General features: G+C 36.1%; 4 protein-coding genes and 1 long non-coding RNA gene across 7 annotated transcripts; 1 reads left to right on the forward strand and 4 right to left on the reverse strand.

Annotated features, from left to right (window-relative positions):
* Window positions 1-8608: 8608 nt before the first annotated feature.
* Window positions 8609-9163, reverse strand: LOC132792891 (protein transport protein Sec61 subunit gamma). 2 transcript variants are annotated; one of them, XM_060802417.1, is made up of 2 exons: window positions 9032-9163; window positions 8609-8950 (listed from the first exon to the last, which is right to left on the reverse strand). In XM_060802417.1, the coding sequence occupies exons 1-2, from the start codon at window positions 9082-9084 to the stop codon at window positions 8701-8703; spliced, it is 303 nt and encodes a 100-aa protein (XP_060658400.1). In that variant the 5' UTR covers window positions 9085-9163; the 3' UTR covers window positions 8609-8700. The 2 variants fall into 2 exon arrangements, with proteins under 2 accessions (XP_060658400.1, XP_060658399.1); XM_060802416.1 differs by having other exon boundaries at window positions 8615-8959; window positions 9032-9157.
* A 163-nt stretch (window positions 9164-9326) lies between these two features.
* Window positions 9327-11092, forward strand: LOC132792893 (uncharacterized). Of its 2 annotated transcripts, none has more exons than XR_009633045.1 (3): window positions 9327-9435; window positions 9503-9600; window positions 9703-11092. It is a non-coding gene; the product is annotated as an uncharacterized LOC132792893 (long non-coding RNA). The 2 variants fall into 2 exon arrangements; XR_009633046.1 differs by having other exon boundaries at window positions 9740-11092.
* A 3006-nt stretch (window positions 11093-14098) lies between these two features.
* LOC132792890 (larval cuticle protein 2-like) lies at window positions 14099-14744 on the reverse strand. The gene is made up of 2 exons (XM_060802415.1): window positions 14650-14744; window positions 14099-14590 (listed from the first exon to the last, which is right to left on the reverse strand). Exons 1-2 carry the CDS (start codon window positions 14719-14721, stop codon window positions 14129-14131), a joined length of 534 nt encoding a protein of 177 aa, XP_060658398.1. The 5' UTR covers window positions 14722-14744; the 3' UTR covers window positions 14099-14128.
* A 1377-nt stretch (window positions 14745-16121) lies between these two features.
* LOC132790467 (larval cuticle protein 2-like) lies at window positions 16122-16724 on the reverse strand. Its single transcript, XM_060798999.1, has 2 exons — window positions 16678-16724; window positions 16122-16618 (listed from the first exon to the last, which is right to left on the reverse strand). Exons 1-2 carry the CDS (start codon window positions 16687-16689, stop codon window positions 16157-16159), a joined length of 474 nt encoding a protein of 157 aa, XP_060654982.1. The 5' UTR covers window positions 16690-16724; the 3' UTR covers window positions 16122-16156.
* A 1528-nt stretch (window positions 16725-18252) lies between these two features.
* Window positions 18253-18933, reverse strand: LOC132790468 (larval cuticle protein 2-like). Its single transcript, XM_060799000.1, has 2 exons — window positions 18871-18933; window positions 18253-18811 (listed from the first exon to the last, which is right to left on the reverse strand). The coding sequence occupies exons 1-2, from the start codon at window positions 18880-18882 to the stop codon at window positions 18374-18376; spliced, it is 450 nt and encodes a 149-aa protein (XP_060654983.1). The 5' UTR covers window positions 18883-18933; the 3' UTR covers window positions 18253-18373.
* Between the last annotated feature and the right edge of the window lie 918 nt (window positions 18934-19851).

The raw sequence follows: 19851 nt of genomic DNA on the forward strand, positions 1-19851 counted from the left end.
GGTAAGTAAACATCTCAGGCAGAAGGAAGAAGAATATCAAGAGCTATAGAAACTAATCAACCAAATTAGCAATTTAATAATTTATGCGACACTGATGACATTTAAAAAATATAGGAATATATAAATTTTATTTATTATCAATTGTCTCTACTTATTTCCGGTTAACATAATAATAAACAATCTTACTCTGCAACGATCATAATTCTATACAAAGTACTCAAATTGATCGTCTTGGCGAATTTTCTTGCTTATGGTAGGATGCAGCGAAAGGTTTTCTGAACGGAAATTTCTATCATGCAGTAGTGTAACGTAATGCAGCCCAATCGAGACAGTGTATAAAATCTTTAAATACATTACCTATATTCTATTATTATTATTAACTATAACATCATAACAAAATAATAAAAAACATCAGACAACACGCAATAGTAACTCCTCAATTCCATGCTGGAACGATTGAAATAATTATTTTGCCTTTTCTCAAAGTGGCCAGTATTTGATCATAAACAATTTAATCACAAATTGTAACCTTATTCGATTAGAGTTCAATTTCCTGCTGCGCCAAAGACATGAAATAAGTTCAACGAAAACTTACACTGCTCAATACACTCCAAGAACTGCCAATAAAGTGCTTTGTGTGTCTCGCAAAGAAAAAACGAAAAGATGTGAAATTAAGGTACGCGAAAAAACTTTTGCGACGGAATCGAAAAGCGTCTTTTCTCCCACGCTCAGTTGCTGTTGTGGCTCAAGGATGCTTATCAAAGGACACACGAGGTACTGACGTGCACTCACAAAGCGAGGCAGCAAGGATGCATCGGGAAAGCGCGGAGTGTCATGTGGCATGAGCCATGGCAAGGCGACGAAGCGAAGCGCGTAAGTTTGCAGTTTTTCTGCTGCGTTTTCCTTTGGGAAAACTCGCACAGCGAGTTCTGCATATGACTGCAGGCACGTCTCTGAGTGTGTGTGTGTGTGTAGGTGTTAGTGTGTAAGTTGATTTATGCCACTTTATACACAGAAATGCAGCTCAGTCTCTCCCACTCTCTCTCTTTCTATCACTCTCTGAATGTCTCTTTCTCTCATCCTCTCTTTCAGCGTAAGTGCAAGGCTGCTGTATAAATGATTTATTGCTATTCCCGCGACAGTTTCGTTTCGCTTTCGTTTGCCGCTCTGCAACAACTGGCAACATTTGCACACACTCTCACACACTCACGCACTCCCCCTCACACACACACACACACACACACACACACTCACACGAACACAGACAGTTGCAGCAAGACAAAGGCTTGCAGACACTGCAGAAACTGTCGCACTTTTTGCCATAATAAATAATTATAATTGTTTTCCTTTTTGTCCCACTCTCCATACCCATTCCCATTCCCATCCCCATACCCCGCCACCCACCACATGCGCATTAATAAACCTTATAAATATTTAAGTTGTGTGAAAAATTGCAGTGCTGAGGTGACAGTTAATGGAAATGCGGGTAATTGAATGTGCCACGCAATATCCATGCCATAGTCACCTGCAGTTTATGCTACCAACCAGGTGTTAAGGCCCGATTGCTTTATCCCAGTAAGTCTTGGCTGATGCAGCAGATGGCGTGAAAATTTGCATAGTCTCGTTACAAAGCAAAACGAACGAACCGGAGACGAAATCGAGCCTGTTGCATGCAACTTAAGCTGCTGAATCTAATCGAATAGCTTGTCATCTCAACAGATCGCTGATTTCACTTAAAGATCAGTGAATATTTAAAAATATGCTTTGATAAATAATACAATCAGAAATCGAGTCCAAGACTAAGCTAGAGCATTGAGAGTTTTTGGCAAAAGCTCTGCCGAGGGAAGAGCTCACAACTTTGTCGTATTCCGCAGCTGGCAGAAGCAACTTCAAAAGTTCAAACTTTGAGCTTGGCCACCCAAAAATCTTTGTTTCCGTTTATTTTCATCATCAAAATGCGGCCACAGGAAACAGGAAGTGCGCTTCGTACAACATTTATGAAAAATCTAAAAATCCAAAAAACCATAACAAACACACACATACACAAATACACAGGATAGATATAGAGAAACAGGAAGAGAAAAAGACAGAGAGAGAGAAAGTGGGAAATACAAACTAGCAAACAAGACAAAAGGCGTTAGACCCGACAAGAAAGTTGACGCGTAAAAATGCCACACAAAATGTAAATACGAAATAACACAATAACGAAATAGCAAAATTACGACCGACGCAAAAGATGCCCAATGCAATTGCATAGATTTAATTAAAATTCAACTTTTTGCTGTTGAGATGGCAAACAAAAATGCCGAAAATTGGCCACAAGCATGTTGGGATCGCTCGGGCTGTACGTAAATATTTGAAAAATCTTCTCACATGAATAATTTCATTTAAATTGCATACATAATTTGCAGTCGACAATTTAATAAATACGTATATTTTGCAATAGCAATTGAATTTCCATATCCCCCCTCCCAGCCCCTCACAACAACAGCACTTTAGGCAATCCAAGAACTCAACACCAAACGTCAGATAATCCAATGCAACGCTCTCATATTACACATACAAACTTTCATTTGGTTGCATTTTAATGTTCGATTGAGTCACATATAAAATTTGCAACATTTTCAAGTGCATAACGAGAATATTTACCAAACTGCACGTTTATTTCTTGGACATTGATTCACTGGTGCAAAAATCCTCAACATATTTGATGTTCTATTCAAAATGAATTTATTTTGAGAATTCGATATTACATCCAAAGAGTTTACAAATTAAATGGAAAATAAATTGAACAATATTTGAACAAGTTTTTCGTAGAATCAAAATTATTTATCTACAGATTTATGGGTGACACAACTAGAGTCTATAATAGAACTCGGAAGCAGTAAGTCTATATAGTAGTTGAAGTCACATTTGCGGCGATCCCTGCTGGCTATATATAAATTTGCATGGCAAATCCTTTCTGGCTCCCTTTTGTGATGTCTGATGGCATTAAAGCAAGATACCGGAGCACGCACAGCATACGCATAAAGCGGAAAACATTTTTACACATGTGACTGACGCTGATTGCGTTTGTCACGTCGCCGAAATAAAATTGTAACCCATTCCACAATCCTGATCCGGATGCCACCGATCCATTGCCAGGCAACTAACCGACACACAGGCAAGGTGGCAAGCGGCCATAAAGAAAAGCCGCAAAAGGCGGCCGTCGGCATATAAAAGCGGAGAAGGGAAAATAGCAAACGCTATTCCTCCCTTTCTGACAGTTGTGTCGCCTGTTTTTCCATTTCATTTTTTTCTCTTTGTGGACCCTGCTGAACGCCAAAAACTAGGCAACGGAATTGCAGCAAAATCATCATCGATGAACTCGATGTCGCGCTGCGTCGACCTCTTTGCACACACAGACAAGGACACGAGAGCGACTGAGTCTCGCATACGTACTTGTTTATGCAAGGAACCCAATAGCAGCCAGAGAGTAGCAGTGGCGGCCACGTTGCGTATACGTAACGTTGTGCATATTGGGTCGCCATCACAGATTGTCGCAGTTGCGGCATATTTGCATAATTTAGCGATTGAATTTTATGCTCAAAAGCAAAACAGCCCAGCTGCTACTGCCAGCTACTATGAACATCTTCTGCGCTGCGTTCGATCCCATTTTTTTACACATATGTATCAAACGGGCTGCGGATTTATCCATTTGCTTTTTACTTATTAATTAAATAATTTTTCGTTGCATTTGCAGAGCAGTCAGCAGTCCACCGAGCGAGCCATCGACAATAATTGCATGCAACATAATTAAAGCCATTAAAGCACTTAAGCTCCCGGAAAACCAAACGATGCCATCGAGAGAGAAAGAGCGGGGCAGCTTGGGCGAATTGGTCGAGTCATGTTTGCATATGCATAATTATGATGAAAACACATTTAAATGCATTTAATCGGGCGTTCAGTCTCCCAATCGACAACTGCTGCTGCCAACTGCCAACTGCCAACTACAAGCTGCCCATTTCCCACTTTTGTGGCACGCTCGCTCGGCTGGCCTGGCAGGTAGCTTATGGCCATTGCCCACCCGAAAGGCTTTTAACGTTTATTGGTTTTTATTAAATATGCGAGCATGCCATATTATATGTGCAGCCTCTCGGCTGGTCGGTTGGATGGTTGGTTGGCTGGTTGGCTGGTCAAACTGGCCAATGCATTGGCGTGTCGCAGCTGTCAAAAGGCATATTAAGTTAGATGTGACAACGACAGCTGACTGTGGACGCCATGTTATTGGTTTAAAGTGCAAAAATCATTGATCCTGATTGGGATATTAATGGACTGGATGCTGGATACAAGAATTATTCATATATGATTTACAAAATACCAGATAAGATACAACTCTGAGTTTTCCAATTATCTCCCTTTGATAATTCATTCATTGGGAACACATCTGTTTAGGCCATATTCATCATATATATTTTATTATTTTATGTGTATTTACTAGACATATAAATTTCAAGAAAAATCAACTTGTGATTTAAGGAATTATTTGTATTAGTTTTGTACACACAACTTAATACCATAATGAATATATATTCTTAATCAGAGTTAACAAACAAGATAGTATAGCTATGTTCATCTGGCTGTCTGTGCGACCGCTTAAATAGATCTCATAATATACTTCCACTTACATATTTACATAACAATACTTTTGCGATTCCTGAAAATTTGGTTAAAATAGGATTGATTTAAGAAATGATTTAAAAAAAATAAATGTATATGAAAAATCAGCTTCTGCAGTTGGGTCTTATCTTAGTTGCTTAGTGCACAAAATGGGATATATTTTTAATCATTTACTATTATTTTGGTATATTTTTCGAAATGGGTATCTGATCAGATAAGCAGACACAACTTTAGCTTCCTTCCTTATTTTATTATGAAATACTTTCAGTTTTCCCATTAAGTAATAATTCACAATTTTAAATGAAATCCATTTTGAATTTCTAGTCATATTTATAATTTTATTTTACTGAACTGAATCCAACAGAACTCTTTCGTATAATAAAATTCTCTCAACATTTATTCCCAAATGATGCAATTTTCGTAATTTCAAAAAGCAAAAATTTTCAAACAAAAAAAAACTTTTCAGTACTTATAGATACGTTCGTACTGTACTGGCAATAATAGTTTCCATAATTGTTAAATACCTAAAGCAATTAAAACTGTTTCGTTGTTGATTAAGAACTTTTGAAATGCAACCAAAAATAAGTTAAAGCTTAAAGTAGGTTGCAAAAATCAAAAATCACTTAGTGAACTAAGAGCTTTGCCATGTCACTGCCCTCCAGTCGGGGCAAAGCCAGCAAACAACTGTTACATTTGCTGCCAATTTACGAGTGTGTGTGTGAGTGTGAGTGTAAGTTAGTGTGCGTCTTTTGGCCCACTCGCCACACCCCGGCACTGCCATTGAGTACACTTTTAACTTGCCAGAGGATTCGCACGTTGACTTAATTAAAGTTGTACTCGGCAGGCGCAATCAAATACACAAGAAACAAAAAAAGAGCTCGGAAAAAAATTACTTCACAAAAGGAAGAGGATGCATTGCCCAGGAAAAGCAAAAGCAAAAGCAACACAAGAGCTAAAATACATGTGCGAAAACTGGCAAAGTAAAAGGCCAAAACAAATTGCCAAAGTCGGAGCAGCAGAAGCAGCAACAGCAACATCAGCATCGGCAATGGGGCTCAGTTTTTGAATGGAGCACTGGGTGTGTGTGTGTGTGTGTGTATGTGTTGGTTTGGGGTTCAGCTTTATGGGGTGGCCAAATGGCAATTTATAAAATCCTTTGAAGTGTCGAAAATCAGTAATTGTAGTCAAAGTGCAAATTGATTGCCAGCCAGATACACTCTCACACACACACACACCCAAGCTATGGCAAATTTTGAGTGTGCTTGTGTGAGTGTGAGTGTGAGTGAGTGTGTGAGAATGCCGAAAAATCAGTGTGCCAGCCATGTTTTATTGAGTGTAATTTGTAGTTGCAAATTAATGGCCGCACTTCACTTTTAATTAAAGCGCAGGAAAAGAAGAACTTCAGCATTGGAAAATTGCACAAACGTTTTCTTCAAGTCAACGAATTCAATACGCCCTGATAAAAGTTCTACTAAAATTGAACAATAAATAAATACAATTGATTTTAAATAGAAGAATTACTAACTTAAAGTAATAAAATATCAAAGCATTTCAATAAATTTAGAGCTAAAATTTTCTAAGATTACCTTTAAGCTATACGATTTTTCAAGATCTTAGAAAAGTCTCTTTGAGTCAGCAATTCTTTTGACCGTTAGCCATATCTACATAACACACAATATTGTAATGTCGTTTGGTAGGGTAAAGTAAGTTTCGAGAATTCCTGACAGCTGGACAGAAAAAGTGTTTTGTACTGTGGTGCGAGGTTTAGAAAAGTGTAAGATAAGTAACTCAATTGCTGGCTGGGCTTGTCAAACGGCATACGCAATACGGCACAGCAACAATGATGAGACAGAGAGAGAGAGAGAGATAGAGAGAGAAGTTTCAGTCTGTCTTTGGGTTTCCTCTTTTACTATATTACCTTTCTGTTGCTTGGCTTACTTCATTCTTTTTTCGTTTACCCTTTGCCCTATGCCCGCGGGGCTGAATCGTTTTGCCTTTGCTTAAGTGACTTCATAACCTCGAAAGTGGCTCGGGCTTTTTAGTGCATTCAGGGACTGAAACTTATGTACACGACTACGACTACGACTTCAACTACGACTACAAATATGTATGTCATGCTGTGTTTGTGAACGGAGACGAGAACGTGAACGTGAACGTCAGGCAGCTCAGGTACTTTGTGGTGCCACAACACGCTCAGCGCCAAGTTGCATTTTTGAGCTGCTTTTGTCGCCTGTTGCATAAAAATTGCCTTAAAGCATAAGGCGACGGCAACAGCAACAGCAACTGCAAAAGTTTTGAATAAATTTTCGCCATTTCGCCAGTGGCGAACAGCAACAGCCGCAGCAGCCACAGCAGCAACAGTAGCAGCAACAACAGCAGCAGCAGGAAGAATAATCAAATAGCTCGGTTGACTCATCGCATCGATGTCATCGACGAGGGAGGGAATGAGACGAGAAAGAAGGAGACGTCAGACGATGATGCCCGTTTCGAGGCATCATCAATTTTGGTTTGAGAGACTCATCAATAAAACATAACAGCAGCAAATGGAGACACATGCGACAATGCGCATGCAACTTGCGAAAGGATATAGAATGTGTACCAACGTCAAGGACCTCCGCGTGCTATTATTCAAGCCAGCTGCTGTTGCTGCTGTGGCTGCTTCTGAACTGATAAGCGACCCACGCTCCGCCAACTAATTTCACCAAGAAAAAACGAATTAGAGCAAACAAAAAAGCGCTGAAAAACCTTGAATTCGCTTTTAAAATCGAATTTCAAGTCAGTCTAAAAATAAAAATAGTAAATATGAAATGCAAAAAGCGAGTTTAAACATTACTTCTTAATTCAATTCAATATGAAAGCTACTTATTAACATTCAAACTTACATTTTTATTTTTGTTTCTATAAGTTAAACTATATTATTATTTAAACTTTAATAAATTTAGGACTACCAAAATGTCATTAATGACACATAAAAACTGAGTGAACTATATAATTTTAACTAAATTGTTATTACGATTTTAGTATAATAAATATAAAATATAAAAAAAAAAAACATTTTATTTTTAAAATATAAAAAAAATAAAAACAATAAAAATACGAAAGAAAAAATTTCAACTCTTATTTAAAAAAAATTATTAGTATTGAAACACCTATTTAAATTATATAAAGTTCATACGTATATCAACTTTAAATGTACAATAAATCCAGAATAATGTTTATCTACATTTGGAAAAGTACTGAGAAAAAAAAAATAAAAAAAAATATTATTGACTAAATTGTTAAAGTATATTTATATACTTATTGTTTATTAAAATATTTATTTAAAGATTAGTATTAGGATTAAAAGATTTATAACGCCTCTTCAGATGATATATCTGCTTTATAGGAATAGCAATCAAAGCACAAAATATCTTTAAAATGAAAAAGCTAATCTTCTAAACAAAAAAATTCACAGGAACAAGCAGCAAGTGACACCTAATCTCTGGACCTTTCACTTAGCAATTCCGTTGGCAATGCCCCTGAAGACAGTCGTAACGCCAACTGGCAATGCTGGCTACTTCAACTGGAAGTGCTGTGTGGAGTTGGCCGAGTTGCTGATTTGATTACATTTACACACATCCGACAGTTGTTGGTTTGGCAACTGCAAATGTTTTTCACCAAGTGCGCGGCGAAATTTCCTTGTCAACACTTTGCAATGGGCTTCGTATTGTGGTCGGCAACAATACGAAAAGAAAGGGAGAAGAACGGAAGGAATAGGAATGGAATGGAAGTCGATGGTGTCTATGTCGTGGTAGGTCAACAATGCCAGCTGCAGCTAGCAGCTTGTTGTTGGGCTTTGTTATTGCACTTCGAGCTGAAGCTGCAGCTCTTGGCTTCAGCTTTGGCTTTGGCACTGAGCTGAGCTGACATAGTACCGAGGAGTATTCGTAGCGTGCCTGTTTTGGCCCTCGGCCAGAATGTGAAGTCATTGTTTGCTGCCAATTGAAGTGAAACTTTATTTTTGCGTCTGGCATGTTGTGTTGCATCTTTTGACCCCCCAGGTTACCCCATGATAATATTTGTGATAGGCATGTGCAGCAGTTTTATAGTATAACCAAGAAAGCCCATTATAAGAAAACCCAAGGTGATTGCCAAAGCGGTGCGTTGAAATTCCTGACGATCTGGTTTCGTACAACGGTTAATCACTTTCGCTGAATCCTTGACGAAGACCATCAACAATGTTAGCTGAAGACATGCTAACCGCCTATAACTCCTTAGGGATCTAAGCTTGAATATCACCTCCCATATAAACCTGCTTAAGCTGTAAATGTGATGAGAGAAAGTTGTATTCTCAAATCGCATACACTCTGGTAAAGAGTGCAAAAAAACTTACCCCGATTTGTGCTTTCGCTTTGCCCGACGACGTCGTATCAAATGCTGATCCATTGAAACTTCTCCGTAGTTACGACTGAAACGCTATAGACTTGAGAGCTGTCACTACTAAATGTAGATACAAAAAGCAATGCATGCTTTGAATTTGTTTGTCAGTATTAACACCATCCCGTCTGTTATGATGCAACTCCAAATCTGTCAAGATATTGTATTCGTTTTTTAGTGTTCTTATTCTTTTTAACTTTTCTCATTACAAAAGTTTTACTCTTTCCGTTGGACGCGGCAAATACACAAAATGTGTTTCACTACATTCAAAGCGCTGACAACTGCAATGAAAAATGTGCATCGAATTTACTTTGTTTTTAACAAAACATAGAAAAACATTAACAAAATAAAGAGAATGTTGTAAGTCACATTTCATCGGATCATATTTATTTTCCTCAATATTAGTTCACTTTTGTTTTAATTTAAGGTATTTAAGGAAGTCATACGATGCAATGCTATTGTTGAATTTCAGTAGCATTACTTGCTTTTAATTAAGTCATTAAATCCAATTATTGTTATATTAAGGTACTTCACTTTCTAAAATTAAACCTTTAATCCATTCATTCATTTCTGTACATTAGTATATTAGACTATAAGCATAAATTCTACTTCCCTTTTCATCGAAAGTATTATACAAATTACAATTTCGATGTTGTTGCTGCAGCTTTCTTAACCTAAAGCAATTGCCAACTACATGTCGAACAATGCACAATCATTTGAGGTGAGGACGAAGAGACTGATGTCGAGGCGGAGGTGGAGGATTGTACCAAGATTACACACTTAATCAAACTTTATGCAAAACTGCCTTCCACCCTCAAGATTTTCAACAATTTGCTGGCATTGCATACGCACAGATAGTGCAAGGACAAGTCAGACGGGGATGTGATGATAAGAGGGTAATGGGAGATGGGAAGGACAGTTGGACAGAGGTCTTAAATGCTGCAATTTGTTTTGCTGCCCGAATCGTTGCTGTCTTCACTTCGAGGCTTAACCAAAGAGAATGAGAGAGAATCATGTACCGCCGGCAGCTTCATTGCCAAAAATGTTGCAAGAGTTTCGACTGTTGCAACACCAAAAGCAAAAACAACAGCAGCAATGGCTGCCAGTTCTGCCTGCTGTTTAACATCCTTGGCTGACTCGCTTGGGCTCCCCGGACAATTCAGTGCAAAATTGCTAGACAAAACTGTGGCGCATAAAGCGGCTGGAATTGCTACAGCGATGTTCTCGCACTCGTATTCGTTATGCGTGCAACACAGGCTGCCGCATGCTGCTGCTGTGGCAGCATCGCATCGGTTCAATCGGCTTCATCAGCGTGAGATATTCGTACAGCACACACACACACACACACATATACACAGTCACTCACAGACGTATGTATGTTGAATGTGCGTGCCTTGCTTGGGGTTTCATCGTCGCCATTGAGATTGAAAAATGTTAAAAAATTGCTTTTAAATGCCGCAAAATACAATTTATTATTCAACCGAGGCAAACGCCAAACACTGGGCACAATGTGTGCCCTGGGAATGAGCAACTCGGGTTTGTGGGTGGCCGTTACTGTGACTCTGACTGTGACTGTGACTATGACTGTGGCAAAGGCATGACATACACCATGCTTCTCGTATATGTTACCATTGCATTGCTTTGGCCAACGCATAACAGTGCGGCTGCATGGCAGTAAATTCAAATAAAGCACGAGCACACACACTCACACACACACAGAAACTGAAAAAGAAAGGAAGAGAGGAAGATATGCACACAATCACAGTGGCAACAATTGGAGCTGCAGTTGTTTTGTTTATTACGTATACGCATTGTGCGACGCATTCAGAAGCATTTCAGCATTTTTGGAAGGCTGTGCGCAAGGCTAAGCAGACAGTTGTTGCTTCGTCTGAGCCCTTTTTGCCATTGCATTTCAAGCTTTGAGAAATGACAAAGGCTCTGCACATAATTACAATAAATGTGTGTTTCCAAAAATTGTTGGCTTGCTACCATTGCACATAGACTCCTGCAACTTAAAGAAAAGAATGGCTTAAATCGAATACAAAATATGTTGCAATATATGTAGCTTACGTTACACAAATGATAATATGTTATGCATATAATAAATATTAACATGGTGAAAATTATATTTACATGGTATAAATTAGAGACTCAGACTAGTGGAAATTACGAAACACATCGTACATTGAAATTAATAAATATTTACAAATACTTAAAATTCACTATCAACATTCAGATCCCTTTTCAGTACTATTTTGCTTTTGTAGTTAGAATGGTGATGTGCTATGGTAATCGGCTAAAATTGCCTCGAAAATCTCTTTCGAAGTCTCGATTACAATGCAGAAATTTCAGAGTATTATGATGTGAGCTAATCGGAAATGGGTTTTAGTGGTGATTCTATACTTACGATAATAAAATTATTATTGACAAAGACTGAAGAGAACTGCTTAGAAGAATCCATCACTGGATCTCCCACTGACTGTTCAAAACCAATACCTTTAAGTCATTTCATTGCCCAGCTTATCAGACCTTTGATGTTGATCCTAAAACATAATGGACTTCTTCTAACCCTTACCTTATTGTTTGATCAAAGTTTAAGTAACAAAATTCAGTATTTGTACTATATACTTTATACCATATAATAATCCCATGAAGCCATAATGCTTATCTCCAGATACTTCGCTTTCAATTGCAACATAAAAAGTTGTTCAGCCCAAAGACACGTGTTTTGTACTTATTATGTTTCTGGAATAATTTTATATATAATTAAAAATCGAAAACAAAAAGAAAAAGTTTTAGAAGTCTTATAATGTGTTTAAATGGATAAATGTTTACCACAGTTAAGTGGGAGAGCAAATATTAAGCATAATGTATTAATTCCTTAAAGAATGATGATTATTTGATTTATTTATTCATTGTTATGTATTTGATTTAAATAAAAAATATTTAATATATTTAAAATTAAAATTGTGAAAAAATTTCATATTTTTCGGCTGATTCAACAATTCTATAAATGAATATATAAAGTACAATAATAACATTTAATAGAACAAAGAAAGACAATGCTTAATGAATACTTGACAAAGTGTATTGTGCAGAACCCGTAAGAATTTCGCCTACATAATTATTTCTAAAAAAAAAAAAACACACACCGTTAAATGATTAAGCAAATATTCAATAAAGCGTGCATAGTAAAATTCTAATGAAATGAAACAATGAACAATGATCAGGTTTTAAAATAACACTTTCACAAATTCGTATATATTATTTATTACCATGATATCGATTCTTGTGAATCGTCTAATTCTAAATTTTATTGCTCTGCTAGCAATTTAAGCATCTTTATTTAAAGTGTTATTGACATTGTCAATTCGATTCTCAAATCAATTGAAGAGAAGGATATAAATAGATGGAATGCAATTGCGTCAAACGTTAGAATTCATTTGAATAATTGATCTCGACTGTGAGATACCCGCTAACTGTTTTCAATAAAAGCCAAACAGTATGATATTATTCTTAAACTATACCGAATTTATATTGAAAAAAAAAACTTAAATATTTCAAAAGCTATATTCGATATAGCGATATATTATATTATTACATCCAAAATATATACCAGGTTTCCAGCCAAAGCAACTAATACCCAACACAGAAGTATTTTGCCACATACATTTTTTTTTTATTATAAAAACTTGATCTGTAAGTCTGTAGCGCTTTCTATTATAGTCTAAGTCTCATATAATCTGAAAAACTTGGCTATACCGTCTCGACTCTTCACTTTGATCAAGCTATGTTTTTACCTTATATATTCGGTGATGTCAATTTCTGTTATATATATTTCATATCGTAACTTCCTTTTACCCTATATGAAGCTGGTATAAAACGAAGTAATTCAGCCGATTTTGAATAAAGCAAGAAATCTAGGTATTATTCTTAAAATATACAAAATTAATATTATGAAATACACTATATGCTATATTTGGTATATTTTGTATAGTACTACATTAAAACAAGTAAGAAAGACTGTGAGATACCCGCTACCCATTTTGAATAAAAGAAATATATTTTGCGATATTTTCTCAAAATATACTGAATATACTGAAAAAAATACTAAAAATATACCAAATGGTATGTTTGGTATATCGATATAGTACCGCATTCAAAATATACCATAGACGGCACAATATACCAGATTGTCAGCCAAGGCAAATAAGACCCCTAGTAAATAGGCGTTTTTGCCCATACAAAAGTATTTCTTTAAAAACTTCGACAATTTTTATCTGATCGCAACCAAATTTTCAGGAATCATAAATTCTATAATAATTATTAAATATACCAACTCTAGCTTTAAAATTACGCTTGTTATTCAATTTTTTTTGATTTGCGGGGGCGGAAGTGGGCGTGGCAAAAATATTAAATAAACTTGATCTGCGTGCAAACATAACAAACGCTGTCGAAGAAAAATTATAGCTCTATCTCTTATAGTCTCTGAGATCTAGGTGTTCATACACGGAGATGCACAAAGTTATAAAAAAGTTATAAAAAATATACCATAGAGTACAAAATATACCAAATTTTCAGCCAAAGCAACTAAAACCCGTAGTATGAAGGCTTTCTTCCCCATACAAAAGTATTTCTTATATAACTTATGCAATTTTTATCTAATCACCTCCAAATTTTCAAGAATCAAAAATATTGTTTTTATTAATGTACGTACCGAAAATCTTTCTTGTCGTTAAGTTTGTTTCTAATTTGCGGAGGAGTAGAGGGCAAGGCAAAAATTTGAAACAAACTTGATAGGCGTGCAAACATAACAAGTACTTTTGTTGACGCCGACCAAGAATATATGTATGTACTTTTAGGGGTCGGAGATACCTTCTTCTGCCTGTTACATACATTTTCTGGAGACACAAATGTACAATTCCCTTCTACCATATGGGTTGAATATGGATTAAATTCCCCACCTTATGGAATAAATTTCTAAGAAATCGATAATGACACATATGCTACTTAAGTGTTTGAAATTTGAGTTTATTTTCGTAAGCCCTAAAATCTATTCCTCGTCTTCTTCTTCGTGGCTCTCAGGTGCTGGGGGATGCGCTGCGATCCATTCAAGAGACCTCTGGATGGCCGCTGGAATTGGAGGTGAAGTGGGCAGATGGGCACCTTTTGGCTGGTATCCGTTCTCATTAGCCACATAAGTCAGTTGGATGACTTCGCCGTCGGGTGAGATCCATCCGTAGTCGCCGTGAATGTTGCCGTGCACATCACCATTTCTGGACTCTGAGATGTGGTTGCTTGTCTCCAAGATAGCACTGAAGCCATCGGCACGAACATCGTCGACACGGTTCACGGTCTCAGCGTGCACATCATCGTTATTGACATGGGGGACCACGACATCGATCACTTTCGGTGCCACTTTATTTGCACTGGATGATCCACCGCCGATGACCTTAAGAAGGTTTGGCGAAAGTGGTGAGGCAAAAGCGATGCCAACAATGGCGGTGAAGATCAACTGTAAACAGATCTATGATTAGTAACTGTGAAATTCTTGATCTATCGATAGATACTTACAGCCTTGAACATTTTTGATTGTGATTGTAGAACGTTGAGAGCAAACATTGACTGATGTCGAACACTTTCCATGTCGTGTCTTTTATACTGCAAAATTTGTGTTTAGGCACAATAGACGATTTCAGACAGGAAACTTTAAGACTTGTTCTTGCAACTTGCACAATTAGTATCAAGAGATATTCCCACGAATTTCTTTGTTATTTTGTTTAAATTATTGATTTACTAGCATAGTATTGATATGAATGCTAAAGTGCATTATTTTGAACATCTCCGATTGGTTGCAAAAGTCATCAACTTATTGAAATCTTGTTATTGAACGGTTTAAAAATTAGTGCAAACTATGTTATGTTGAACACTGATTTAATTAAATAATGACGTTATAAGTTAGTCGCATATTTTCGCTCAATACCAAAACTAGTTTAACTCAATGTTTGAAAAATCAAACAGTCATCTATTTGGGATGATTAACATGCATATAAAAAATATACATATTTTTAAATGTTTCAATTCAATACAATTATATAAAACTGCGAAATTAAAGGTATTGTGTTTTTTTGCAAATACGTTAGCTTAGAAATTATATGATCGACAAGAAAAGATAATATTTCAAACGCGTGCTGATATTCGAATAATACAAAATGCAAAACTGTAAAATTAAAGTTGCGATTTAATAATCCTATAAAAATAATATTACATTTTACAATTGAACTATTGAAACTATAAAAAGTATATAAAATATATAATTCCAAAACGGAATTTGTCCCGTGCGAGACACTTTACATTGAAAATAACATAAACTGAAACAATTTTGAAAATAAGAAAAGTTTATTTTTGTAGCTCTAGATAAGTACTTTAATTAGAGCTAAGAATAGTTTTGGAATTTTCTTTCTGTTTTGTTTTCTGTTGTGATAATTGCGAAATTATATATTTTATCGGAAAACAGATCAAGTTCCTAAAATCAATCTTAGCTCTTAATATAGTATTTATCTAGAGCTTTAAGAATAACATTCACTTATTTTTAAAATTGTTTCAGCTTATGTTATTTTCACTGCAGCGCACTGTAAAAAGTCTCGCACGGGCCAAATTTCGCCATGGAATTACCCATATACAATTATCTGATCTGATCGCAGCCACATTTTTACGATGAAAAGGTCTTTAGGCTTTATTTTGATACATACACAATAATCGCGACTCCAGCTATAAAAATGTACTTTCTCGATTCAATTTTTTGCAATTTGTGGGGTAGAAAGTGGCAAGTTGTTGTTGAAAAGAATAGCTCTCTCTATAATAGTCTAAAAGATCTAGGTATTTATATGGCAAAATGATCTCGGCTGATAAGGTTCATCAAGAATATATGTACTTTATCTCATTCTGCCCGTCACCTTTTTACTTTATGGTAAATTTACCACATAATGGTATGAATATCTACGAATTCGATAATGACATACACATGTATACGATATTTAAAGAGTTTAAAATTTGAGTTTATTTTCGTAAGTCCTAGAAACTATTCTTCTTCTTCATCTTCGTGGCTCTCAGGTGCTGGGGGATGCGCTGCGATCCATTCAAGTGACCTCTGGATGGCCGCTGGAATTGGAGGTGAAGTGGGCAGATGGGCACCTTTTGGGTGGTATCCGTTCTCATTAGCCACATAAGTCAATTGGATGAGTTCGCCATCGGGTGAGATCCATCCGTAATCGCCGTGAATGTTGCCGTGCACATCACCATTTCTGGACTCTGAGATGTGGTTGCTTGTCTCCAAGACAGCGCTGAAGCCATCGGCACGAACATCGTCCACACGGTTCACGGTCTCAGCGTGCACATCATCGTTATTGACATGGGGGACAACGGCATCGACCACTTTCGGTACCACTTTATTTGAACCGGATGATCCACCGCCGATGGCCTTAAGAAGTTTTGGCGAAAGTGGTGAGGCAAAAGCGATGCCAACAATGGCGGTGAAGATCAACTGTAAAAAGATCCTTGATTAGTAACTGTGATATCCTTCGTCTGGCACTAACTACTTACAGCCTTGAACATTTTTGATTGTGATTGCAATTGTAGAACGTTGAGAGCAAACGTTGACTGATGTTGAACACTTCGCGTGTCGTGTCTTTTATACTGCAAAATCTGTGCTTGAACAAAATAGTAGATGACTGCTGGAATACTTCGAGACCTGTTCTTGCGCATAGCAAAAATATTATTATCAGAAGTTCCCACTAATTAAGTTGTTTTTTGTTAAAGTTATTAAATTAACACCAAAGTATTGATATGATTACCAAACTGCATTATTGTGAACTGGTTGCTGAAAACCTCTTCTATTTGTCACAATAGCCATCAATTTAGTAGAATCAGGTTAGTTAACGGTTTTGAAACTAGTCCAAACTGTGTTAAGTACTTATTTAATTAATTAAGCAACAATAAAATATTAAAAAATCAAACTGTGCTCTTGAATAATGTTTAAGGATTTCAATTTACTCTTAACAAATAACACAAATTTTTTATATTAGTTAGCTAAAAACCCTGTAGACATTAACCAACCCATTGAACCTTTAATGGTATTAGGGATCAAATAAATTATTCAATATGTTTCAAATATACGACTGCTATAGTCTAGTGTAAGACACTCTCTTCTTATTTTAAATAAAATCAAACGATACGGTATTATTCTTAAAATATACAAAATTAATGTACCGAAAATGTACTAAAATATACCGAAGACGATACTTGTTATATCGATACTTGTTATACTATTATACACAATATGTACCAGCATCTGTTTTTGCCATATAAAAATATTTCTAATTATAAGTTATACAATGTTAATATTATTTTCTCGATAAGGCTGTTGACCCTGATCAAGAATACATATACCAGTTACATATATTTCCTGAAGACACAAAGTTGTACACTATGGGTAGTGGGTATCACAACATTAAATTCACCTCCTTATGTTACAATTTTTCAAGAAATCCATAATAAATCACATATTTTTGTATGACTGATGCGCGTGGTGTCTTTTATACAGCAAAATCTGTGTTTAGACACAATAGTAGAAAACTGCTGGAATACTTGAAGACCCGTTATTATTAACAGACATTCCCACTGTTTAAATTATTTGTTTGCTTTAGATATTGGATTAATAGCAAAGTATTGATATAAATAACATACTGCATTTTTGTGAACTGGTTGTTGAAGGCCTCGCCTATTTGTCACAATAGCCATCAATTTAATAGAATCAGGTTATTGAACGGTTTCGATTTTTAGTCAAAATTGTGTTAAGGACCGATTTAATTATCTAATGATGTCATAAGTTAGTCGCTTATTTTTGCTCAACACCAAAACTGGTTTCACTCAATGACTTGAGGTTTTATGTAAAGTACTGAAATAATAAAATATTGAAAAATCAATCTGTTCATTTGACTTCGTCTAATATTAAAATATTTCAAATTTAACTTACCAATAACATAAGTTTTCATATTTTTTGCTAAGAAATTGTAGATAAGTTAAAAAACCCAATGTAATGACACGGGAGACTACGACGGTATATGACTAAATAAGTTGATCACTTAATAGTAAGCATTCTTGGAATTCGATTAAATTAGACAATTTTCTATTTAAAGAGGTTGCAATTTGAGTTTATTTTTGTAGGACTTAAAAACTTTTTCTTCATCATCGGTATTCTAAGTAAAAGCCACTTCCCATCAAATGACCCAATCAGGTTTTAATCTTCGTAGGTCTCAGGTGCTGGAGGATGCGCTGCGATCCATTCAAGACCCCTCAGGATGGCTGCGGGAATTGGGGGTGGAGTTGGCAGATGGGCACCACTTGGCTGGTAACCGTTCTCATCAGCCACATAGGTGAGCTGGATGTGTTCGCCTTCAGGTGAAGTCCAGCCGTAATCGCCGTGAATGTTGCCGTGCACATCGCCATTTCTGGACTCGCTGATATGGTTACTTGTCTCCAAGATAGCACTGAAGCCATCGGCACGAACATCGTCGACACGGTTCACGGTCTGGGCGTGTACATCATCGCCACTGACATGGGGGACGACGACATCGATAACTTTCTTTGCGCCGGATGATCCACCCGCGATGGACTTAAGAGCACTTGTCGAAAGTGGTGAGGCAAAAGCAATGCCAACAATGGCGGTGAAGATCAACTGTAAATATATCCTTGATTAATAACTGTGACATCCTTGGCCTGGTACTAACTACTTACAGCCTTGAACATTTTTGATTTTGCAATGGGAGAACGTTGAGAGCAAACGTTGACTGATGTCGAACACTTTTTGTGCCGTGTCTTTTATACTGTAAAATCTGAGTTTGAACACAATAGTATACGAAAGATGCTGAAAGATTTCAAGACCAGTTCTTGCACATAGCACAATTATTATTAGCAGACGTTGCCACTAAATTATTTATATTTTGTTTAAGTTATTGAATTGAAGTATTGATATCAATACCAAACTGCATTATTATGAGCTTGTTGCCAAAGACATCGCCCATTTGTCACATGAGCCATCATTTTTATAGAATCAGGTTATTGAACGGTTTCGAAATTAGTCCAAAATGTGTTAAATACACATTGCATAAATAAATTACGTCATAAGTTAGTTGCTTATTTTCTGTTCAATGCCAAATCAAGTTTCATTCTGTGGCTTGACTTTTATCTGAAGTACTAAAAAGTATACAACAATAAAATATTGAAAAATAAAACTGTCTTTTTAATGTTTGTATAAATATAGTGAATTTTGCCTAACTTAGAAAAGCAGAAGTCTTGCATATTTACTAGCTAACAAAAAATATAAATATCATACATAATATATAAATAATCGTATAAATTATAACATTCCCATTTTATAGCCAAAGCCATTATCAATATTATCAAAAATGTACGATATGTAAATAATGAGTGATCTGTAAATAAATTAAATGAGTGATCTGGAAATATACTAAAATATACCGAGTACAAAATATACCATATATAACTTGTACAATTTTTATCTGATCGCAACCAAATTTTAGGATCAAAAGGTCTTTAGGCTTTATTGTATGTAGTAATAATCGCGACTCCAGCTATAAAGATATACTTGCCCGATTCAATTTTTTACAATTTGTGGGGGAAAAAGTGTCAAGTTGTTGTTGAAAATAATATCTCTATCTATAATAGTCTAAGAGATCTAGGTATTTATATGGCAAA

This window comes from Drosophila nasuta, chromosome 3 (assembly GCF_023558535.2).
Source record: "Drosophila nasuta strain 15112-1781.00 chromosome 3, ASM2355853v1, whole genome shotgun sequence".
Classification (NCBI taxonomy): Eukaryota; Metazoa; Arthropoda; class Insecta; order Diptera; family Drosophilidae; genus Drosophila; species Drosophila nasuta.